Source organism: Lissotriton helveticus, chromosome 1_1, assembly GCF_964261635.1.
Source record: "Lissotriton helveticus chromosome 1_1, aLisHel1.1, whole genome shotgun sequence".
Taxonomy (NCBI): domain Eukaryota; kingdom Metazoa; phylum Chordata; class Amphibia; order Caudata; family Salamandridae; genus Lissotriton; species Lissotriton helveticus.
The window spans coordinates 901686672-901712338 of NC_136057.1; the positions used below are offsets into that span (position 1 = coordinate 901686672).

The 25667-nt window shown below is 46.5% G+C and overlaps 1 protein-coding gene across 1 annotated transcript in view; it reads left to right on the forward strand.

Annotated features, from left to right (window-relative positions):
- The window catches only part of LOC144771275 (uncharacterized protein C3orf20 homolog), a 315600-nt gene that overhangs the window by 21542 nt on the left and 268391 nt on the right, over positions 1 to 25667 (forward strand). Inside the window, exon 2 of the mRNA XM_078655868.1 lies at positions 9442 to 9573. Coding sequence (XP_078511994.1) covers positions 9442 to 9573 — 132 coding nt within the window. The remainder of the gene's footprint in view (positions 1 to 9441; positions 9574 to 25667) is intronic.

Genomic DNA, 25667 nt, shown 5'->3' on the forward strand with positions numbered 1-25667 from the left:
AATATTTTGCTAACCTTAGACAATCCTTTTGGGACCTAAATCTAGAGTTCACATAGTGTGCATTGCCTTCAGAAGACTTTCAGCATGAGATGCTCATCAATGCAAGCTCTCCGACCTCTCTGAGATACTGCCTAAGCGTCAGGGCCTAGACCGGAGACATCTACTTCACAGCACTTTTTAAATACAACCACAATTTTATTCTTCAAAAAACAAGTGCAGGAGGAGGAGCCAAGACGGGATCCAAAATGGCAGCTTAGAAGCCCGGCTCCGCTGCTTGCCCTCTCCCTCCCTTACATCCTGTATTTGATCCTGAGTCCACATCATACCCCCGCATGGCGGAGGTAGTGAGGTGCCATCCCGTGCAACTCCGGGTTCGCGATCGCCTCAGATGGCTGAGTAACGTCGATGCGAACAAAGCGGCCTGCGCCAGCCATACGCCGGGACCTTGAGCTGTGACGTGGCGGGGGTGGAAGTGAACAACAGCGGGCGCGGCCAGCAGGAGAGACCGGTCGACACCCGCGGAAGTCATAATTTGTGGTTTCTGACGGATGCCGGCGGAGTGAGATGTTGGCGCCTGGGATATCGCGGTACGCATCTGGCTGACTTTCTCGGCGCCGCGGGACCCGAGACCGGATGATGATCCAGCCACCCACATTGACCCCTTTGATGTGCTGCTCGGGGTGACATGGCCCCAGTTGGATCGCTCGCCGGTTGCGGTGGGCGTTGGATTATGGATCTCCCCTGGGCATGGCGGGTGAGGAGCTGGTGAAACTGACTTTGTTACGGTCCTATTTCTCTTTGCCCCAATTCCGGCGCGCTCTGCCTGGCGACAATGACACCCCAGACGTCTGATATGATGTTTGCTATTCTGACTGGGAGGCCCCCAGGGGCGAGGAGCGTCACCACCGCAGACATTGGAGTAAGGGAGCTCACACTTGGGGATGTTCTTTTGGCCGTTGATGATCTTCATTCCTCCCTGAGCTCTATATTGTTTGCCCTCCATGACTCGCTGGCGGCTATTGTTCCTGACATGGGACCTGGGGGCGCCGATGGAAATATGTTAGACCGGGCGCCTGTCGCTGCTCAGTCGTTTGTCTCCGTGGATTCTTTGGGGCGAGAGGTGCTGGATTTTGACTACCGTGAGCCTGCCGTCTTGCATTGCGAGACCGATATTCCTGCTGGATCCTTGTTATATTTCCCCACCCTCGAACAGTTTCACGGGGCAACTTCACTAATGGACAGTGACTATTGGCGAAGGGGACTTGTCGCCATCCACCTGCCTTCATTCAGCGCCTGGGTGTCTCCTGAGAAGCACACTTGGGTGCCTGGATTGCTTGCCTATGGAACTGCTGTGTTGGAGTGTCTGTCTACTTTTACTCGGACTGGCCAGGGATGAACATCGCATGATTGTTTGCCGATTTGGTGCTCTTGGTGATGACGTAGGGTTTGGCTTATTATTGTGATTGTGGGGGTGTGTAACGGACACATGATGATGGCTAACTCCTCTCTTGGGGAGCTTACCTTTCTTCTGGGAGGTGGGGGGGGGATGGGGACGGGTGAAGGGCTCCTCCTCCTTCTTTTTCTTGTAACTGGGGTTTTGGTGCTTGGGGCGACAGGCATGCCTATATGGGGGGTGGGCCGTAGCCTTCTGCTGGTATGCGGGGTGGGGGATGGGATTTGTTTTCGTTCTCTTTTTGTTCTATGGCCCTTATTTTCCTTTGTCTGTACTTCCTTTCTTGCCTTTTCCACACTGCTGCGGGGATGGGGGGTCCAGTTTTGTTCTTTCTGGGTCACAATTTGGCGATGTGCGCTTGCGTTTATTCTATTACATTTATTGACCTTAATGGGTAGACAATGGGTTAGCATGTGATTATTGTATATTGGCTTATTCAGATTCACACGTATTCATTGTGATTCTCCTTTTATGTCGGTATAGTAGGCGAATACCCTATTCTATGACTTGTTCGAAATTGATTTTGTGTGACTGTATGTATTAGGATCCTTCCTCCAGTGTTATAAAATGGAATCCTCTCATATCCTGATTTTGGTGCCCACGCTAACATGTGCTGCATGTTCTTCCGATTTACTATTATTCCGGCGTTAGAGATGCTGAGCTGTACTCTTTTATTATGTACCGTTTACCGATTCACCTAACGGCCGGCCTGAAAGGTTGTAGGCCCATACCTGTATTGTTTTGAAGAAACGTTTTGGAGGACTCCAAATAAAAATTTTATAAAAAAAAAAAAAACAAGTGCAGCTAATGTGTAATGTAAGCCCCATGAGTTTTTCCTACCTTATTTGTAACTAAGCACTTGAGCAGTAAGTCACTATTCACAGATTTACAACTTGTTTCTGTGCCATACAGCACTAAAGTAATTCTGAATGCAGGTCCATCATCCTCCATGCACATACCATTTCCAGTCATGATTACTTTAAATCATGGTTCTTAACCTTTTGACTTCTGTGAACCCCCATTTAATCAAATCTGGAACCCAGGGACCCCCACTGCATCATTATTGGAATCCGGGAGCTCTACTGCATTATTCATGGAAGCCAGGACTCCGGCCTAAGAATTTTTAATGATTTGAACCACAATAAAATACACAAAATTCATAAGCATTCGTCAAACAAGTACACAACTGAGGAAATCTTTTATTTAATTCACAAACAAATATAAAAAAATCTCCGTTTTAATTTTGAAATGAGAAGAGCTTTTCTAAATTCTATTCAAACTACCCTTCGTCCATTCTGTATTTTGTTTGGTGTGCTTTCATTGCTTCCCAAATCAATCCAAGGATATTAACTTAATTTTTAGACTCCAATTTCAAATTCCTTCATATTTACAGAACGTTTGAAAGTTTTTAATTGTACATTTTGCTTCTTTATTTGTAAACATGCTATTAATCTGTTAATAACATTGAATTTGCTACGTAGCTAGTTGCGGACCCCCTGAGTAGGCTTTGCTGAGCCCTAGGTGGCCCAGATCACAGGTTAAGAATCGCTGCTCAAAGTAATTATTCACATCTTTTGCCAGTCAGTAAGCACTAGATTTTTCTTTAAAAATATAATGCTGCAATCTCAACACTATTCAAAAAGGGGGGTGGTGATGGACAGAGTATCTGAATTAAGCAGAACACTCCTACCCAGTCAAAAGATCAGGGCTTGATCCATCACCGTTTTTTAGCTCACTGCACCATCCCAGTTCAGAACCTGGCTACATGCAAATTAGTCTGTCCCTGGCCCAGTGCATCATGAGAACAGGGCAGACCAAACTACCAAGCCAATTCTTTACTGGAAAGGAAACAAGCTTCCGGGGACCGGTTTCCTGGCATTACAGCCGTCTTCGGCCCGGCTTGCTTGAATCCTGATGGTGCAGTGAGCAAGGGACTCACATCTGAGCATACCCTTCCACACTTATGGTGGCCAAAACGATTCAAAAAGGGGGGTGGTGATGGACAGAGTATCTGAATTAAGCAGAACACTCCTACCCAGTCAAAAGATCAGGGCTTGATCCATCACCGTTTTTTAGCTCACTGCAATCTCAACACTAGCAGGCATCACCTCCTGCATATCATTCCAATGTCTCACCCATCTCCAACCTACCTTCTGTCAGCAAACCAATGAACACCGATTTCAACCTCATCCTGAGTTACATAGCCTCCTAAATGACAATTAATCCAGCTTCTGCTTGGGTGATGGGATTTTCAGGCACTCCTTCTGGAAGCCCTTCTAGAAGGCCGCCAGACTGCCTGGCCTAATGCATCTGTTGGCAGCCTCCAGGCTCCAGTACCTTCAATAATCAAGTTCTCCCGCAGCACTTGAGAGTCGTTATGGAAACCACTGGAGAAAGCCTTGAACCGACATTCTCAAAAAGTAAATACTCAGTCTAATTATTCATGCTTATGTTGATCATCCAGGAATTTCACCTTCATTTCAGACATGCAGCAACAACACCGCGCAGGCTATGAAGCAGAAAAGAGATTACAGCAATCCAATCCATTGCTATCACCAGACGTCTACTCCATTCCTGGATGAAGCATAATTGGCTTGCCGTAAATAGAGACAGTAACAGAATCCAAGTTATTACATCCCGTTTTTCAACATGAATGCCTTTTAACTAACGTCCCACTTTTGGGGGAGCACCCATGTTGTGCTGCCATAATTCTTGGTCTCATTTTCAACCAAAAAGTATTTCAGTGACCAAATCAATCACATCTTCAAAACCTGCACATTTCTCCTCTGTTCTGTGTAAAGTATCACCCAATTTCTCCCAAAGATGCACAGTGCTACACAACTCATTAACATGATCATCATGTCCCAACTGGACTATTGCAGCTATCTTTACGCCAGAGTGCTAGATGATCCATAAAAAGTAGGTGGTTCAAAATTGAGCTACCTGTTACATTCTGAACACTCAATCTTAAGAACACATTCAGCTTGCACTGAAATACCCAGAATGGCTTTCATTGCCCCCACACATTCATTTCTACATGATCTGGTTCATTCACAAAGCAATCTTTTCAGATGCTCTCTTTCACTGGAGCCATGCTGGACACAGTGTCGTTCCATGCTTTTCTACCGAAATGGAGAGTCCAGGACAATCTGGCTATGATACCAATATTATAGCCTCAGAGTCAGTGAGACTGACTCTGAGGCTGCTGGATCTGATGGCCTCCTGCATCCTTCTAGTGAAACATACCAGGTGGCACATATGGGCTGTCTAGTGGGATCTGAAGTCCCAGCGGGCACAGCACAAAGGAAATCTGACAGATCAGGTCCGGAGGTTGAAGGAGACTGCACAAGATCTGCAGTGGTGGCTGCTGAACCGAGATTGGGTTAGTGGCAAACACCTATCCCAATGTCAGCATCACTGTTATTTGGAGTTTCCAAAGCATCTCCCGCTCAAACACATGTCGAATAGCCTGATATACGGGACTCCTATATGCCTTTCTGCCAATAACTCTCCTCCCTCGAGTTCTGAAAAAGATCTGAACAGACCAGGACCAAGTCATCTTGGTGGCTCAGGACTAGGTGACGAGAGTCCGGAACTCCTAAACATGAGCATCTGTCCTCCAATCAGGCTGCCTCTTTGGGAGAATCTCCTGATACGGAAAAAGAGCAGGGTTCCGCACCTAAACCTGCATGCCCTCAACCTTCATGCACAGAGATTGAGTAGCGACATTTGAAAGTTTTAGACCTCCCTCTGAAGTATGTGATGTCATTCTGGCAGCTAGGCATCCATCGACAAAGACTGTTCACATCTGTCATTGAGACCAGTTTGTGGCTTGGTGCACTGAAAAACATATTGACCCAATATCCGCATCCTTTTCCGAAGTGTTGTTGTTTGTTTTGTCATTAGCCTGGCAAGGCCCTGCTCTAGGCACGACATATCGATTTTCTTGCAGTTGCTGGATCAACCCTCCCTGTTCACGTCACTGGTTGTGACACATTTCCTTAAAGGTCTCCAACACATTTTCCCGCCCAAACCTTTTGGTATGTCCCAATTCGACCTATATTTGGTTTTGATCTACCTGATGTGTTCTCCCTTCAAACTAATGCACAGTTGTTTACTCCGACTCCTGACATACAAGATGGTTTTCTTGATGGCCATAATATCAGCCAGGAAGGTCTTCAAATGACAAGCTCTATTTGCCCATCCTCTGTACATGAGCTTCTTCCCAGGCACATTGGTATTCCGCACCATGCCTCTTTATTACGAAAGGTGGTGGCACCCTTCCATGTCAGACAGGCAAAGTATCACACTGCCGACTTTTTTGCTGTTATGGGAGACCAGGGAACCCGAAGGTTATACACTAGGGACCTTTGGCATTAACTTTTTACAAAAAACAGTGGACCCTAGTAGTTTGAGGGATCAAGGTAAGAATAGACATAAACTGAATAGTAATTATGTCTTTTGTCCAGCCGGACAGGAATTTATTTGAACTATGCACACAATTGAAAATAAATCTTAAAGTAATGTCAAGAGGGCACAACCCGTGACCTACAGTGACCAAGACAAAACAACAAATTCAGGCAAGAGCGAACAAAGCGGTCTGTATACTTATAATCAGTGAACATACTTGATTATGTTTTGAGGTATCATTGTACAAAGCATTCATAAGCATTTTAAGTACATATGATACTATTGTGTGGATGACATTTCAATCCCGAAAACTTAGATACATGGCATCATCTTCAGGACAAGTATATAAATCATGTTTGTCTTGGAAATATTAACAGTTGCCTTTCATACAAGACTGATCGTTAAAACGGGGGAAAGTAGCTCCGGTCAGGAGAAGCGGTTAGATTGAAACCATAGGTAGCGTGTTTGTTTTGGAAGATCCGTGTTGTCAAAGAGACCGTCAAAGTCACGGCTCAAGTTGTGCCGGTTGCAGGATCGCAAGACGCGGCATCTCTTGCGGGGACACATTTTCCCGCCCAAACCTTTTGTTATGTCCCAATTCAACCTATATTTGGTTTTGATCTACCTGATGTGTTCGCCCTTCAAACTAATGCACAGTTGTTTACTCCGACTCCTGACATACAAGATGGTTTTCTTGGTGGCATAATATCGTCCAGGAAGGTCCTCAAATGACAAGCTCTATTTGCCAATCCTCTGTACATGAGCTTCTTCCCAGACACATTGGTATTCCGCACCATGCCTCTTTATTATGAAAGGTGGTGGCACCTTTCCATGTCAGGCAGGCAAAGTATCACACTGCCGACTTTTTTTGCTGTGCCACATCCCTCCAAGGAGGAAGAGAGACGTAATTGGCTGGACCCAAAAAGAGCTTATCATTCTCGACCACACCAAAGAAAATCAGGTGGATGATCAGCTTTTTGTGAGTTTCACAGGCACAAAGAAGGGAAAACCAGTGCAGAAGCAGACCATCTCCCCATGGATTGTACTTCGTATTAAGATTTGCTATGCACTGACCAAGAAATATCCCTCTGAGGGTTTGCAGGTTCATTCTACCAAAGCCAAAGCTGCAATCACTTCATTGGCTTGCGGAGTCCCAGTCCTGGATATCTGTCTAGCTTCAACTTTGGCATCTCTGAACACATTTACTAAACCCTACTACATTTAAAGTCTGGTTCTTACTGATGGGCACTTTGCCTTTTTAAGTCTGAACCAGTTTGCAGACCCACCTCCAGGGAGAGATTCCTTCGGTATCTATTCCAAGTTAAGGAATCTGTGGCTATCTATCAGATAAATAAGTTACTTACCTTCAGTAACATCTTTTCTGGTACAGACTCTATCTAGCTGCAGATTCCTTACCGATCCTCCCCGTTCAGTGTACTGAAACTCCCTTCCTACAAAGATCCTGGCTGGCCTGTTTCGCACATTGGTCGCAACACCTTGGCGTGGCTACGTGCTTCTGGTGTGGAAACCGTCGCATAGAAACTGAGGTCAGCAAGTGGGATGGAACCTATATAGGCCCTGTGCACTTCACATCCAGCTCAGATGACGCAGACACGGAACTGTTCGGTGCCACCTACAAGCATGCAGAGGTACTGCTCAAGATTTTCTGGATCCATTATGATGCCTGGGTAATATTCTAAGGTAAGGAATCTGTGGCTAGATAGAGTCTCTACCAGGTAAGGCATTACCACAGGTAAGTAACTTGTTCATTAATGAATGACAAAGTTTGACAATGTCATAAAATAATTATGGGCCCTATTTATTTAGATAATTTCAAATGTACCTTACATACATCTGTAAAGAATTCACAATAGCATTTCTGGCCGACATAAACCCAGTTATATGTCTTAATGAGGGCGGAGTTCTCTGTATCCATGAATCCCACTCAAGGGGTGGGAAAGTTGGTATTCCAATACGTGGTTAGCCTTGGAAGTTTGTTAACGCTCACACACATGACTGTGTTGGCATTCATAAACTTCTGTCTGTCCCCAATGGAAAGGGTTGATATTTTACTTCAGCTAAGGGCTTGCACAAATCCCTTTCTAGAGCCCGAAGGGCAATGGATAAACCAATATTTGCGGGATATAGAGGAAGGGGTTTCTTCCTGGAAAAAAATATTCTCTGCAGAGAGAACAAAAAGTTCACACAAAAAGTGCGCCCACTGGGGCAAGCATCCTGCTGGGAATGTCACAGGATCTTTGCAGAATTATGTCTGGAAACTTGTGACTGGGACAGATTTCCAGGAGTACTCCTGACAATGTTTGTGAATTCAGAAACTAGGAAAATACATGCAGACAAATTCCCGCCTGTACTTTTCCTACTTTCTTGTGAATCAGGTCCAATTAGTGCTGGAAAAATCAATTGATCAAGCACAACCAAAGATACCTGCCACTGCCATTCCATCCTAATTGTATCTCAGCCACCAAAATAACAGATTTAGGAAGACAGCATGCAGATCTGCGGGCTTCAGATCGCACTACATTCTCTCTCATTCTCGCTTTGCCCAGATCATTTTCTTCATCTTCACTGACTTCTGCTTAATCATTTTAATACGGTACAAAAGGGGGTGGTGTTGGACGGAGCATCTGAACCAATCAAACACTCACACCCAGTCAAGAGATCTGGGTTTAATCCATCACCGTTCTTTAGCCCACTCTGCCACCCCAGTTCAGACATGGCCATAGGCAAATCAGTCTGACCCTGTGCCTCATGGGAACAGTCCATCCCGCACTGCTAAGCCAGGCCTTCCCTGGACCGGAAACAAGCTTCCTAGAACCGGTTTCTGGCATTCCATTCATTTTAATAGGCTGATATAAAGTCATACAATCTCTCTGGACAACAATGGTGACCAAGTCCTTTGTATCGGTCAACTGCCCAGACAAAATTTAATCAGGAGAAACCCAGCTTACAGTGCTGCTTCCAGTTAGACTGCTTCAACTTGCTGAGGCACTGTTTCCCACTGGCAGGTTTTGAATTAGTTTTCGCCTGCATTACTAGGAGGTCACATCAAGCATATCTGAGGTCACTCACCCGGCTTCAGGCATTGCCTGACACCTGCACCCAAGGAAGTGGACTGAGTGCTCACAACAAATACTCTCTTTGTTGCACAGTTCAACCTTGTTGCACACAAAATAAGCTCTAGCAACTCCCTAAGTCTGGCCCAAGTTGATCCCCAAAGAATTATCTGTATGGAGAGAGGTTGAAAGGTTGACTCAATCGTTCCCTCCTCCACCTACCCTGGTGCAGTGCCCTGTTTCTCCAAGCTGCATCAGTGCTTTGTAAATACCAATTCATACCTACCCAGATTAAGGGCAAAACACAGAGAGGTTCTGCTGCTTGAGATGCTACATTCAGTAGATTTACCTATTAATTAATAAGATACTTTTGTGTAATGCTTTCTGTACGAATGGCAATCCTGTCCTTTATAAATCCTTCTTAAGCCTTATGTCTTATTATGGCTCAAACTTGTAGTTCAGTAAAGGAAGATGATGTATTTATGTTTCTTTCCTTTATTTCAGGTAAATGAATACATCACTATAAGGATTACTGGCCAGTTTTCCCTCTGCCTGTTCTTCAAATGGCAGCATGACAGTGTGCGGTTGTCCATCTCACCACTTTCGGGCGCTACCCCACCAAAGATAGAGGAACTGGTAGGTGAATTATGCCAGTAGTAAGAACAACTAATAACGAAATACATTTAAAGACAGGTGGACCAGTGTGCTGTTATCTGAACACTGTCTTAGCTCAAACATGACATCTGCATATGAAGCCATATACATTAGCAACATTGAAGGTGACTCCTGTACTTATTTTTTTTTTTTATTTTTTTTTATTAAACCTTTTTTTTATTAATTGCGGTCAACAGAGATACATGACAGTCACAGCATCAATAAACCAATATAGCATAACATGTATGGTACATTCAGTAGAAAAGCAGTACTTGGGCATGGGCTGGTATATCACGCATAGGTCAGCCCACAAGGCTCATATTACAGTGATCAACATTGCGAAGACATCCACGGTACAGCACGCCTCCCACCCACTCATGGTCACAAGGTGTGGGGATCCCACAGCTTCAACGCATAAAAACAGACTACCAATCAAGGGTGGAAGGTGCCACGAAGCCCACCAGCCCCCCGACTGCCTCAGTCTCTACCAGTCAACCAGCTACACCTCCGAGTGTATAAGTGTGCCTCATTTGTGACAAGGAGAGGGTGGCCCCTCACAACACCCCAGGAAGCGTGCAGCGCTCAGGCAATATATGTGTATCATGCCACTCCTGTACTTATTTATTATTATTACATTTCTTTATTCGGAGTTTCAAAGTTAGAAATCCATAAAAGCAATATTGATACATAATTTTTTTTAATTCTCAACGTGAAATTTTACAGTACAATATAATTTAAAATACATAAATAAGTTTCACAGTTATCTAGTTAATAGACATCACTTTACAGGTTTTTCCTGTGTCTGAATATACATTTCAAAAAATTAAGAACATGATAACAGGTAATTTCTGAGTCTAAAAACTGTAAGCACAGCATGGTAGGACGACACTGTCTATAACCCCAAGATTTTAACAACGACAATAGCCACAGTTTGCGGTGATCAATATAACATTTGCAAAACAAGGCTACATGTAAACTGGACTGCACTGACTTTTCATCTCAGGGACAGGGGGGTAGAATCGGGTCCCAGGCATTCATTATGGGAAAAGCTACTAACCTATGAAATAAGTTTAGTCTAAATCTTGTCAGAAGGAATCGATCAAAGATACTTATTTCAAGGTTTAGATAGGGCTGGATAGTAAATGTAGTCTGAACCATGATGGTGTGGTGGACAGAGGGTTTCCCAGATTCAGTACAAAGCCTTAGGTTATCCAAGTGGCCCAAGGCCATGTCTTTTAGCTCTTTCTTGGATATTTCACTGATCTTTTCCGGTGTGGAATAATAGATCTCTAATCCTAGATCAGTGAGAAAGTTCCTAATATAGGCAAACCATTTTATTTTTAGGGAATGATCTAGTGTCATGGCATCAGCCACGATCCTCTTAGTTAGTGAGTTTTTTTCTGAGGTCCAGATACGTCGCCATAAGAGCAAAGGTTGAATTCTTGCCAGATCCTCCACATATGGCGTGCCTAATTCAATATGGCACGCATACGTTGAGGATCGCTTTGGGGCCATCAGGAGAAACCTTAAAAATGCGTTTTCAGCAACCTGTAGCGCGGAAACGTCCGTATGCCCCCAGATACCAGCCCCATATAGTGCTGTTGACTGGCACTTAGCTCTATAAATTTTTAAAAGTTTCAGGGGTGGTCGTTTACCCAGTTTTTGCGAAAAAGACACCAGGGCTGCTATGGCTCTCTTAAAGCAATGTTTCCTGGCCTCGACTGCCGCTTTCCAGGACAGTTTGTCATCTATTGTGATGCCTAGGTAGCAGTACTCAGATGTCAGCTCTATTTTTTTGTTTTTAATCGTTAAGTCCTTAGGCCGTTTCCTCCCTGTGCCTGCCGTCATTACAAAGGTCTTCTTTGCGTTTATATGGAGGTCAAGGCTGCCCATAAACGAGGAATATCTAAAAAGTACCTTCTGAAGTTCGCGAGGAGTCCGTGTCAGTAGGACGGCATCGTCTGCGTAGAGTAGAGCGGGAATCGGGCGTTGTTTAGCCTGTGGGAGGTCCTGGGCACCCCTCAAAAGCTCAACCTCCAAGCTGTTAGTATAGAGGGAGAATAAGAAGGGAGCCAGGACACATCCTTGCCTGACTCCACGCTCTACTCCAAATGACGCCGATAGCTCGCCCTTTGTACCGAAACGGACTCTCGCAGAGGCCTCAGAGTATAATTCCCTCAGGAAGTTTAAAAGTGGCAAATCTACCCCCATTTGTGACAGCACGGACCATAATTTCGTATGGGAGACACAATCGAAAGCAGCAGACAGATCCACGTAAACCATGTAGAGTCTGTCCTGCTTTGCATGAATGTACTTCCCCATAATAATAGAAAGGTTTAGGGCCTGTTCTACTGTCCTGAAGCCCTCCCGGAAACTGTATTGCAGCTCAGACAAAATACCTCTTTCCTCCACCCACTGCTGTAATCGTTCCAGGATTACCCTACCTGCCACCTTACCCAGCGAGTCCAGCAAGGAAATCGGGCGGTAGCAGGCAGGGTCCTGGCGGTCTCCCTTTTTAAAGATCGGTACCATCACGGACCTCGTCCAAGACTCCAAAAGCCCTTTTTTTGCAGCTGCCGTGCATACCCTGGTTAGGATGGGGGCCCAGAGGTCTGTGTTATGTTTGAAAAGGTCCACTGGGACTCCGTCAGGCCCAGGAGCTTTTCCATTTTTACTTAGTTTTAGGGCCAAAAGGATCTCCGAGATGTCGAACTCTATTGGAATGGGATATATCACGTCTGGGGGAGTTTCACCGTCGAATTCTTGGTTTGTTACTCTTTTTTGGAAATTTTTTGAGAAGTGTGATACCCACACAGTCTCTTCTATGGCGACTTCGATTTTTGGAGTATTTTCGTCTGCCAAGAATGGGGTTCTCACTACTCTCCAGAAGTGTTCGCTATTTTTTGCTAATGCACTTTTATGGAGTTCGTCCCACAACGCCAGCTTTAATTCTGCCTTTCTCTGCTTCCGTACAGCAAGGTATTCCTTTCTCAAAGTTGCAATTATGTGTGGATCTCGATCATCTTTGTTTAATGCCAATTTGAGTTTGGAATGAGCTTGGGTACAATCGTGATTAAACCACCCTTTGTTATTCGAGGGTCGGGTTATTGGTTTTGCTGTAAGTAGGGACTTAATTTTTTCCATGATTATGGAGAAGTTACTAAGAACTTCCTCATCTACCGTCATTAAATTCAGACATTTTTTGATCTGGGGATATACAGATTTTATCAGCTCTTCGGTAAGTTCACCAGGGTTTATCTTCCCCCACTTTATTGTAAATCCATTCAGCTGGCCCAGATTTATATTATTCTGACTCAGTGCTTTTGCTATAATTCAGGGTAGGGATTGTTGCTGGAATAGATTCAATTCCAGTTTAAAAGCTGAATGGTCGCTTAGAGCGTTTGGGATGACTTCAAAGTGCTTAACTCTATTTTGGAGGCCAGCCGATATTAGAATATAATCGACCGTTGAATAAAACCGCCTTCCCACATAGGTTGGTTCTAACCGGTTTGTGCTGCCATCTAGGGTGTTAACTATTAGGAGGTCAAGATCTGATAGTAGATCATTCATCGTAGTGCCCAGTTTGGTATGACAAAAGTGGGTAAGAAAATTACCCTCCTCAGTCACCATCCCGGGACAATTTTTCCCCAGGTGTTTGCAGTGATGTAGGTTGAAATCCCCCCCCCCATAAGAAGAATACGGAGCCCTTTTCAGCTTTTACCTGCCTTAGGTTAGATAGTTTCTCATGTAGACTTAGTATCACCCTCAGGAGCTGTTGTTCCTCTAGGTTGTTATAGAAATTAATAAGGACTACTGACTCTTTTTTGGGTAGGGAGAGACAAAGAATCTGGAAATTATCATCCAGTTCGATAGTAATTATTTTTATTTGGTGAATGGTGTTGGCTATATAGATGTTCAATCCTCCCTTTGGCCTACCCTTGGGCCCCACCAATGCGGGGGAAAAATACGTCTTGAAACCTAAAAGATGGAGTTCTATCGGTGACCATGTCTCCTGAAGGCAGACAATATGGTGTCTTCCTACAAGGTTCATGATACTCCCGTCTTCAATTTTCGGACGAAGTCCAGCAATATTCCAGGAAACGACACCCAAAGCTTGAGGGTCCCGCCTAGGAGCGTTACCACTGTGGGGAGTAGAAAGAGTGTCGGGCTTCTCAGGATTTATGCTCCCTGGGTCTCCTGACTGTGATGGTCAGTCGACTGACTCTAAGCCACTGTACCTGTTCGTTGTAGGTATTCCGTTCCAACCCTTCCATCGAGATGGTTCTCTATAGCTTCCCCTCTGATGTTGCCCTCCCCACTCTTCCCTTTCTCTGCCCCGATAGCGAGGGCCCACTGTATACCAGGGTCCATCATTTGGGGGGGGGACCATCCGGGAATCTTGGTGGGTAGAAGAATGAGAGGTGTTTTGTCCCTATCCCACCGTTTGAAATGAAGTCCTCCCCTGAGCAGATATGCTCCACTACTCTGGGGTCTTCAAAGGTAATTAGAATGCAGTCGCCCTGTATTGTTTTTTTCCCGTTACCCACCCAGGGAGCCCTTCTAACCATTAAGATTCTGGTTGAACAATAGGGCGGGGGTGGGCGATTTATACTAAGCCAGTATTGAATCTTATTTCGTAACGACCAATTTGGTTCAAAATTTTGGTCCGCCAGTTCTGGAACACCAGTCATGATGACAACAAATGGGCTCGCTTCTGGTGGGAGGGTAACGGGACGTCTTACGTCCAGCTGGTCTCTCTCCCTTTCTCTAATTACTTGGGTTTGTTTTGTTTTTGTGCTTGTATTGGTATGTTCACGAAGGGTATTGATAGTTGTATTTAAGGGATTTAATGATGACTTTTCTATTGTTTTATTTTTGACCACTGTCGTATTTGTGGGCTTAGCTGCTGCTACCAATGAAGGGGTCGAGTTTTTCGTTTGGACAGTGGGAGTTACACAGGGCGGCTTAGGTGCTACTACCTTTTGTGCCGCTGCCTTTTGTGCCTCCTGGGTTGGGTTAGATTTTTGATTTGATTTTATCAGGGCTGAGAGTTCAGCTATCGCTGTTTCTATCTTTGATAATCTAGCTTGTAGGGGTGTGAAAGTTTGTTGTAGCAGGTCGGCGAATTTTGATAGCAAATCGATATTAGAGTTGTCAACTATCTCATTTGTTAATGAAGAATTTAATGCGGTTTCTAAGATAGTAGGAGGTAGGATATCATCTGTATGATGTATCATCACCGTGTGCCTGTTCTGATCCTCCATCAGAGGGGAGCTAGATGTGTTCTCTATTGTCTCAATGTGAGATTTGGTTGGTTTGCCTGTTGTTTTACTACTTATTGCTACAGGTTTCTTTTTCTTTATTGCTCCCTCCCTCCTCCCTCTTGCCTGTCTTATCTCTTCCGGGGTGAGTTGGGGGGCTAAATCTGGAGTCTTTTCTAAATCTGAAATTGACTGTGTTTCGGAGAGCTGCGAGACCGATAAATCAACTGTTTTTGGTAAGCTCTGCCTTTTGCCTCCGCCATCACTTTGTCTTAGGTCCCTACGGGAGATCGGGGTTCTTGCATTTGCCAAGTGTCCCATAGAAGATCTCCTGGCCTCTGCTAGGTCTTGGGATACTCTCCGTTCTATAAGTGATATGCTCTGATCTATAAATGAATTTGCCCTCGTAATAAAACTATCTATGGGGCCTGTAAGTTGCCCTTTTTTTGCCGCGGTTTTGCTTCTGCTTCCTCTCGGGACATGTTAATATTTACAATACTATTATAAAAAAAAAAAAAATTGGGTGGATTTTATGTCGAGAATGGATCTAAATCACAACAGAAGTTAGGGGGGTGGCCCAGCCCGGCCCTAATCGGTCTCTAAACGGCCTCAAACGGCCCGCCCTTTGCCCGGGCTTAGCCCGGCTAACCCGCGCGCGTCCCGCGATGCGCGTGAAGGGGCGTGATTTAATAGTCCAGAAGGAGGGGGGCGGGAAGAGTCCCAGGTGCGCTCGATCTCCAATGCGCACTGCCGCCTGGGACTCGCAGTCCCGCGCCCTCACGGAACCAAGCAGCAGCAGGAAGGGTCAAAGTTTGCAGTATTTTGCAATTCTTTCAAAGAGTCACGTCACCTTGGACCGGGCACTAGAAGTCTTTAGAACACCTCGTGTGACGAAGTCCCAGCAAACGGCTACGAGCGGCTCCCGCGGAGCGGGGGCCGCGAGCCGTGTTAAGGATCCTGAAGGAGGGGGGCGGGAAGAGTCCCAGGTGCGCTCGATCTCCAATGCGCACTGCCGCCTGGGACTCGCAGTCCCGCGCCCTTACGGAACAAAGCAGCAGCAGGAAGGGTCAAAGTTTGCAGTATTTTGCAATTCATTCAAAGAGTCACGTCACCTTGGACCGGGCACTAGAAGTCTTTAGAACACCTCGTGTGACGAAGTCCCAGCAAACGGTTACGAGCGGCTCCCGCGGAGCGGGGGCCGCGAGCCGTGATAAGGATCCGGAAGGAGGGGGGCGGGAAGAGTCCCAGGTGCGCTCGATCTCCAATGCGCACTGCCGCCTGGGACTCGCAGTCCCGCGCCCTCACGGAACCAAGCAGCAGCAGGAAGGGTCAAAGTTTGCAGTATTTTGCAATTCTTTCAAAGAGTCACGTCACCTTGGACCGGGCACTAGAAGTCTTTAGAACACCTCGTGTGACGAAGTCCCAGCAAACTGCTACGAGCGGCACCCCTGTACTTATTTATATCAATATAAGTGGTACTTTCTTTGTAGTGTGTATTCAGATATTGAACATGTTGGAAAGGATGCTCATACCTTCTCTCGTGGCTTTCTCTTCGGATGCCTTTGTAACAATGATTGGGCCAAATGCCTGCTCTTTAATGTCTCCATACACCCAGCCTTCTTCACCAGATCTTCCACCGCAACAATAACTATGTGAATTCTAATCTACAGTTTTTGTCTCGTATCAAATATGTCAATATTGGAGTTACGTAGCAGGACGAGGAAAAATTGGCAACCATTTTCACCTCAAGCTTTAAGAAAAGAGTCCCTTCATCAGGGTCATTCGTTTTATTGATTTAATTGAATGCTAGGCACCATTCCTCTGGTGTCCTGCAGATTTACATAGGTGTGTCCTATGAAACCTTTATAGGCAAGCTTTGGATACCTTCTAATGTGACAGCAATGATATCTTCTTTTTATTCACTTGGTTTTCTCACATGCCTTCTTTTGGTTTTCTGGTATTAAGTTTCATCACTTTTAATTCACTTTAAGAAAAAATCATCTGTGACATTTATTGTGAAAAGCATATGTTATTCTGTGCTGCAATAGAAAATGGTCAGGTTTGTTGAAAACCATACGCATATACCACATTGCCTCTATATGTTTAAAAACTAGGGTCTTAGCAAGATGCACTAACCTTTTTACTACGAATCCCAGTTGCGTAGCTATGGAGGTTGGGGGGGGGTCTGTTGTATTCTCTTACTCTTTTATAACTTGCTTTTCTCTTTAAATAAGAACATTCTAACTTCGCTGATGTCACGATGCAACTTGGTGCTCTGGTGTTCTGAGTCTGCCAGTTGCTTCTCAGCATTGGATGGGATCACCAGCTTGTACTCTGTTACTTACATTAAACCATCATTATAATTCATATGGTTTCCTTGACCATTTATCTTTGTTTATATCAGGGTCCCCTGCCATCTCCGGGCAGCAACAGCTCACCCCCACTCCTCAATGTGTTTGCCGCGAGGGGGCGGCAAACGGAGAAAATACCCGGCAGCACCACCACCTCCCCGCTCTTCACTGCGGCAGCAGCGGGCGGCAAATGCAGAGACCACCACAGGTGCCCATAGGGCTAGCTACGCCACTGTTGAATCCTGTTTGGAGTAACGCACTTTTCCTCCTCTCACCACCTCCACTTGTGACCACTTATACAGGGATGTGAGGGGCAGTGGCAGGAATGAGGAGCGGAGTGGAATATCGCAGAAAACTAAGATACAGGACTCCACTGCTTTGACCTTTTACTTCTATTTTACTTCTATTGATGAGGGATGCTGTAGGATGTAGTGAATCTCTACAAGACAAAGATACCTTACGTAGCTTGATATAGAAGGCTTTATGCTTAACGGTAATAGTGAGTATACATATCTTAGAAATATCTTTGTGTCACCAACTCTCTCCTCTATGATGTGGAACATTTTGGACTCAAAACCACTGAAATTCCCCTGTTATGGTTAGCAACGTTCATAATACACACAATAAGATGCGCCACCTGCCATAGTTTCATGTTGTTCTCTTGATCCTTTTTGTTTGTTAGTTCCTGTACGTTTGTCATATCGGTGTTTTGAGCATGGTGGGTGTTAGACCTGGCATCTTTGGCGTGGTTTCCCCTATCTTTTTGCCTCTACCTCCTGTATTTTTGATGCTGTGCTGGATTTCGTTTTTGCTGGTTTAGATGCTTTGGACACTCTGCCACTGCTGATCAGTGCCAGAGTGTAAGTGCTCCCTATGTAAATTGTTATTCTGATTGGATATACATGTTTGGCATATTTGTATCACCATGAAGTCCCTAGTAAAGTGCAGTGAGTGTGCCAGGGCTGGTGATGACAAATGCTACTAGTGGGCCTGCAGCACTGATTGTGCCACCCACAGGAGTAGCTCTAAAATGGTGTCTCAGGCCTGCCACTGCAGTGCCTGTGTGCAGTTTAGAACTGCCATGTCCTCCTGGTCAGTGTCCCCACTGACAAGGCCTAACCCTTCCCTTTTTGTGCACATCAGCCACCCCTATGGAAGGCCCAAGGTACCCCCCTGGGCAGGGTGCAGTGTATGTGAAAGGTAGAGCATGTACTGGTGCAGGTAACATGTTCTGGTAGTGAATTACAGCCATTTTAGTTTTTTTTTTTTTTTTAATGAAATTTGTAGAGCGCGCTGACACCATGGGTTTCCTGGCGCTGTAAGACATCGAATTCCAGAACTGAGGTTAGGTGCAGGGTTAGCAGATTGGGGGAAAGAGAACGGTTTTTAGCAACTTCCTAAAATGAAGGAGGGAGCTGCTAGTTTTAATATTTAAGGGAAGGGAGTTCCAGAATTTCGGGGCCAAGAAGGCAAATCTTCGTCTACCGAATGTATTAGTTCTAATTTTGGGTGTGGTGAGTGATTTGAGATGGGTAGAGCGGAGGTTGCGATTTGGGCAGTAGGGAGTGATCAGGGAGGACAGGAAGGCAGGACAGGGGCAATTGAGGGCTTTGTATGTAAGACAGCCTAGCTTGAAGGCCGCCCTTTGTTCGATTGGGAGCCAATGAAGTTTGTGTATCATAGGTCTGGCAGATTGCCATTTTGGAGATTTAAAAATGATCCGGGCTGCCTGGTTTTGGATCACCTGGAGGCGGTGGAGAAGAGTTTTGGGGAGTCCATGGTAGATGCTGTTGGAAAAATCCAGACGGGAAAGCACAAGAGAGATGATGACCTGAGTCAAGGCAGGTATAGGAAGCAGATGGCTGACCTTCCGGATCTTTCTGAGCTGAAAGGAGCAGGATGACATCACGGAGCTGATATGAGGTCGGAGAGAGAGATCGGCGTCAATTATTACGCCGAGGCTTTTTACAGAGGTGGAAGCGGCCGGCGGGGGTCCCAGTTCGTGAGGCCAGAACTGGGGGCCCCAAGAGGAGAGGCTAGAGCCTGGGAGAAGGAGCTCAGTTTTCCCGGGGTTAAGCTTCAATTGGTTGGAATTCATCCAATCCTGGATGTGAAGCATAGCAGAGTGAAAATTGTCTATTGCATTGGGGGAGTTGAGTGGGAAGATGATCTGCAGATCGTCCGCATAATTAAAGACTGTGATGTCCCAATTGCGGAGTGAATGGAGTAGGGGGCGGAGGTACAAATTGAACAGGAGAGGTGATAGGGAGGAGCCCTGAGGGACTCCACAAGTTGTGGGGGTCTTGGGGGCTGTGTAAGGGCCCAAACGGACGGCTTGGGATCTGTTCGACAAAAAGGACAGGATCCAGCCGAGAGCGGAGTCGTGGATGCCAGCCTGTTCGACACGGTTGAGCAGAATGTCATGATCAACCGTGTCGAACACGGCCGAGAGATCCAGAAGAACAAGAGCCTGGGGGATTCCTGAGTCGGCGTTTCGTCTCAGCGTGTCGAGGACAGCTAAGATGACGGTCTCGGTGGAGAATGAAGGCCTGAAGCCAGCCTGATTGGGTTCTAGATAACAAGAGGACTCAATAAAATTGGAGAGGCATCTGGTAACATGTGCTTCGAGAAGTTTTGAAAAGTAGGGCAGAAGCGAGATAGGGCGGTAATTGGAAGGTTCCGCTGGGTCCACGCCAGGTTTTTTTAATAGCGGGACAAGGATGGCTTCTTTGAAGGATCTCGGAACAATGCCTGTGCTGAGTGAACTGTTCAGGAGAGGTAAGATGCAATCGGGTAAAGAGTGGCATACTCTCCGCAAGACTGAGGGTGGACAGCCATCGTTCGGGGAACCTGATTTTTCCCGGGAAGCGAGCAGTCCTAGGGAGGTGTGATTGATAGGGGGAAATTCAGTGAAAGTAGGAGTGTTGTTAAAAAGAATTTCCGGAGTGATAGTCTGGGGGGTGATGGAAATCGATGCCTTGATTTTGTTGATTTTTTCAACAAAAAAAAGGTTGAGGGCATCACAAGTTACTTGGGTGGGAGTCTGGCCTGAGAGGGTTCTGTCGTCCGATGTCAATTCATTCATAATTTTGAATATTTCTTTGGAGTTATTGTCTGAGGAGAAGATTCGATCCGAGAAATGGGAGGATTTGGCAGAGAGTATGGCGGTTTTATAGTCTCTGCGAACTGAGATATAGTGTAATCTAGCTTGTTCTGAGTAATTACGTCTCCATACCCTTTCTGATTGGCGTACCTTTAATTTCAGTTTTTTAAGGTCATCAGAAAACCATCTGTGGGAGTTTTGGTGTCTGGTCGGGGGAAATTTAGTGAGAGGGGCAAATTTATCGCTGGCTGACTGCAGCCAGAGGGAGATGTCGTTATCTAATTTATCCACATTGGTGCATGACCCGAGGGTAGGGCGAGTATCTGACAAATTCGCAAGGAATCCTTCAGCATCATGGGCATTCCATTTGCGAGACAGACCTCCGGCCTTCAGTGGGATGGGGGAGTAACCACTGATCGTGAGGGTGATGTCTATTAAATGATGGTCGACCAAGTACAAGGTGAAACGGAGGGAGGGGAGAAAGTGAGGTTTTGGGTCCAGAGTTGATCTAAAATGCGGCCCTTGATATGTGTGGGCGAATAGATTTGTTGGGACAGGTTCAGACTGGTAAGGGCCTCAAACAGCTCCAAGGCGTGGGGTCCGGCATTGGTGTCGTTAAACCAGTAATTGAGGTCGCCAAAGAGGGCGAGTCTGGGATGGGAAGTGAGCAGATTGATCAACTGATCAGACAGAGTGGCTGCGAAAGTTGGCATCGGATGAGGAGGGCGGTAGAGAAGAAAAAAGGTTAGGGCTCCGCTTTCCATGTTTAAGCTAAAGATGAGATTGTCGACACCCGGGAGGGGGATGGATGAGGTAGAAGTGGAGTGCAGGTGTTTGGAGATTATGGCCGCTACCCTACCCCCGGGGCGGTTTCCAGGCCGATCGGCGCGGAGGATGTACTAGTCTGGGGGGAGGGCTGCCAAGATGTCGGGGAGTGAGTCCGCAGTCAGCCAAGTTTCCGTAAGTAGGAGGACATCAGGTTTTTCGTTAGAAAGAAGGATAAAGATATCAGCATGATGTTTAACTAGAGATCGAGTGTTTAGATAAAGAACTCTGATGGAAGTGTTACTTTGAGTAGGCGGATTAAGGGGTGCAGCCAGGTTGGTGAGGTGCCGATCTGGCTGGGCGATGCCGGACGCAAGGACACGTCTGATGGTGGAGGGGGAGAGTGTGGTGTTGGGAGACTGTAAGTCCCTTAGGGAAGTGGCCGAATATGTGATGATAGGGCCAGCCTGACAAGCCCCTGGGCCCGGTCTGGCGCGGACGGGCGCAGACGGGCTTGCCTTAGGCGCGCCTTCGGCGTGCAAACGGCGTGCAAACGGCGCGCCCGCTGCGCTCGTCCGCTGCGCTGCTACTGCACTACTGTAAGGCTATCTTGCTCCATAGATTAACATGGGGGATGCTGGCTACAGTGGTTAACAGCATTTCTTCCCATAGGAATAAGATAGGACATAAGTATCTAGTATCCCTGAACTCAGAATTTAATAACACATCTTTTAGGAAAGGTTGTTTTTAAATCCTGTGTTTGAGAACAGCACTTTTAGAAAGTTGCTGTTCTCTTGTCTGACCCTTCTGTGTGCCTGGGCCTGTTTGTGTATTGACTGTCTGGTTTGAGAGTGACAGGGCCAGGGGGATTCCCCAGGAGGCTGGATGAGTCAGCACTAGGCTGAATGACTGCATTTCCAACTGGAGTGGTGGGAGGAGTTAGCACCTGGGCTGAATAGGGCTGTGCCTGCCTTCCACAATGCTGGCTCCACCCCCCTGCTGGGCGGCTGAGGACCCTGCCCCTCACTCTGAAAGGAAAGATGCAGCCAGCAAAACAAAGTACTCAGCAACCACCCAGAACTGGTTCAGACCGGGCTCAGGGCCCACATGCACCAAGAGAACAAAGACTTTAGGGGTATAAGTACAGGACCCCTGACAACAGAAAATTAGATCATCCTGGAAATCAAGAAGGAACCTCTGCCAAGGAGAAAGCTGAAACTGAAGAAGGAAGACTGTCCTGCTGTTGCTCTGCTGGACTGACCTGTTGCTTTGCTGCCAAGGAGAGGGGAAGGACTTTGCTGCTGAGCTGTGTCCCCTGTCTTGAAGGAATCTCCAAGGGCCTGAGAAGAGCTGGCTCCCTGTTTTGAAGTCCCAGGAACAAAAGGACTTCACCCCCAGCTTCCCTGAACTCTGCTGAGAGAGTTCTGTCCTTCCTAGAGTGCTTGATCCAGTTGTGGGGCCTCTGGAGGTTGTACCTGTGCTGGGAAGCTTGAAACTAAGCTTGAGTGACTTTTGAAACTGAAAAGTGTTGCATCGCTCGCTTGCGGAGCGCATCCCCGACAGTGCGAGAAGTTTCCCGCCGCTACGGAGGTCGAGATCGTCCCAGAAACGTCGCATCCTTCGTTTGCGGGACGCACCAGACCGGTGCGGGAGAATCGAACATCGCTGCGAGTGTCGTCGCAGAGCCTGTCGTCGCTGGGTGAGAACGCCGCACCGCTTGCTTGCATCACGTCGCTGCGAGCATCGTCGCAGAACCATCGCATCGAGGAGCTGCGAGAGAGCGGATCACCACTGGACTGCGCATCGTCGCCCCGGAGATCGTTGCAGCCCCTACGAGATCGTCGCATCGTGACTTTGCGAGAACAGACTTCCTACGGAACCTACGCACCGGAATCCATACAAGTGGCCTTCCTCCCCATACAGACCGGATTCGTCGCAACACGCCCGCTGATGCAGCGGGGCTGTCGCAAACGCCTCCCCAGGGTCTCAGGAGCAACGCATCGCTTGTTTTTCACCACACCAGCTTCTGCTTTTGGAACTTTGTTGCAACTAAAAGGTACTGTGAGTAAACGTGACGCAACTGTGAACTTTTCACGCATCAGTAGAGAATTCTATCGTAACGTAGAGAATTCTATCGCAACCTAAAGAATTTTAACGCAACCTTAAGAACTCGTTTGAAACCATATTCTTGAACTGTGTATGTTGGATTTTTGTCGTTTTGGTCTTGTGTAGTTTAGATTAAAATACCTTTATTTTTCTAAACTGTTGTGGAGTCAGTTTGTGGTGTTTTCACTGTGTTACTGTGACTGTTGGTACAAATACTTTAATTACAAAAAGGGGGTGGTGATGGACAGAGTATCTGAGTTAATCAGAACACTCCTACCCAGTCAACAGATCAGGGCTTGATCCATCACTGTTTTTTAGCTCACTGCACCATCCCAATTCAGAACCTGGCTATATGCAAATTAGTCCGTCCCTGGCCCAGTGCATCATGGGAACAGGGCAGACCAAACTACCAAGCCAATTCTTCACTGGAAAGGAAACAAATATTTTACGCATTGCCTCTGGTTAGCCTAGGCTGCTCGTGCCAAGCTACCTAGAGGGTGAGCAGGGGTTATCTCAGAGGGTTATCTCCTTGCCCTGACTAGATGCAAGGGTCCCTATTTGGACAGTGGTACCTACCTCTGCCAACTAGAGACCCCCAGATCTAACAGTGGGTGATGTTATTTGCATTGCTAAACATAAGGTGAATTTCAGTGGACTGACAAGTTTACTTCACAACCAGGGGCGGCTCCTCCGCTAAGGCGGAGGAGCTCCGCCCCACTGCTCTTTTCAGCAGTGCAAAAAGAAAAAAGAAAATGATAATAACAAAATGTTATTATCACTTTTATTTTTCCGTACTGAGGCAGTTTTAAGGGGCAGGGCAGGGCTGGGCGAGGCTGGGTGGGGCTGGGCTATCATCACAGCCAGCAGGGAAGGAGTGGTTGTCACACTTTAGTGTGCATGACGGTTTGGCTGGCCGTCTTGGGCCAGCCAAACAGTCATGTGCACTTAGCATGTTCTCCACCCGGCTGTATTGCACAACCTGGGTTGAGGACATGTACAGGCCCCCACTCCCTGTCTGAGTGTCGAACCAGGGCTCTCAGACCAATACCGGCGCTGCAGTCATGCTGGTGACAGCAGCGTCTTGATTGGCTTAGGGGAGGTTTGGAGCTTGCGTGCGTCAACAGAATAACAGTTGAGGACGGAGGAGAGGCGGCAGCCAGGTAAGTAACATTTTTTTCTTCTACCCCCGCCCATGCCCCACCTGTACAATTCCGTGGCAGCTGCCACTAACCACAACCACAACTCACTGTGATTTTAATCATTCTTTGTAATTGACTTGATTTTTCAAACCTCGATTTGCATAGCCATTGCCTAAGTGGAACCGGGCCTGTGGCCAACCCTGTTCCCAAACCACCTTTTCCGCCAAACCTACACTGCACACAGCCTTTGGTTGTGTTTTGTGGGGCTTGGCTCCAGGTCCAGGCCCAATACCCAAACAACTATGGCCGGCAACCTGCAATGCGCACGCCAGACGTACTCATTGTGCGCTGTATACAGCTTTTGACGAGGCCCTGTGCCCAACCATCTATCACTGTGTGCTGCGAGGGTTGGCTGCAGGACCTGCCTGGCCTTGCACAAAGCTTACCGGGCTTAATTTGCTCGCTACCAAATTTCATACAGATTTCTTTAGCAGTACCAACGTTATTAGTGAATGAAACTGTAATTGCCATCCCAATTCTTTTGCCCCAATGGATCTGTTCAAAACTTGACAGAATAGTAAGTTAAACCTGCTAAATATCTGCCAACGTTTGTGTTGATTCATCAAAAAGTGCTAAACATATCAGCAGATGAACACTACTTCCACCCTCCACCCCCTCAAGGCTTCCCCCCATTGATGAGCCTGCATGAAATTGAGAAAGCCAAGGGTAAGGGCACCATGCCAAGACTGCCAAATTTCGCACAGATCCATCAGATGGTGCCGAAGTTAATAGTAAATAAAAATGTTTTGACCTCCTTTAATTCCTTCCCTCCAATGGATCTGCACAAAACCTAAAATAGTTACACTGGGTGTAACTTGGGTGTAACCTGCCTGCACATTTGATGTAGATTCATCCAACAGTTCTAAGGTTATAAGCAACTGAAAATATTATTGCATCCCATTTAACTTTGCCCCCCCCCCCCATTGAATCTTCATTAAACCTATGAAACCTGCACTGGGCATCACTTGCTAACTACTTACCACACTTGAAACCTTAGTTAGTGGCTGGATGGGAACTTAGATAGTGGCCGGAGGATAGACCATGAAATGGCAAGTAACACAGATCTTAACGACAGAGAGCTGAAACTATTGTGTTGGAATGTTACAGGAGTGAGAAGCAAATTATCGAACAAAGACTGGTGCTCCTTCAGCCATTGTTTTCTACAGCGTGTTTGCAGGAAACCTGGATGGCGTTTCCCTTTCATATGGAGTACTCTAGTACCATTTGTTCACCCGCTGTTGCATTCAATAGAGGGAGGTTGAAGAGCGGCTTGGCGATTCTCATCTCGAAA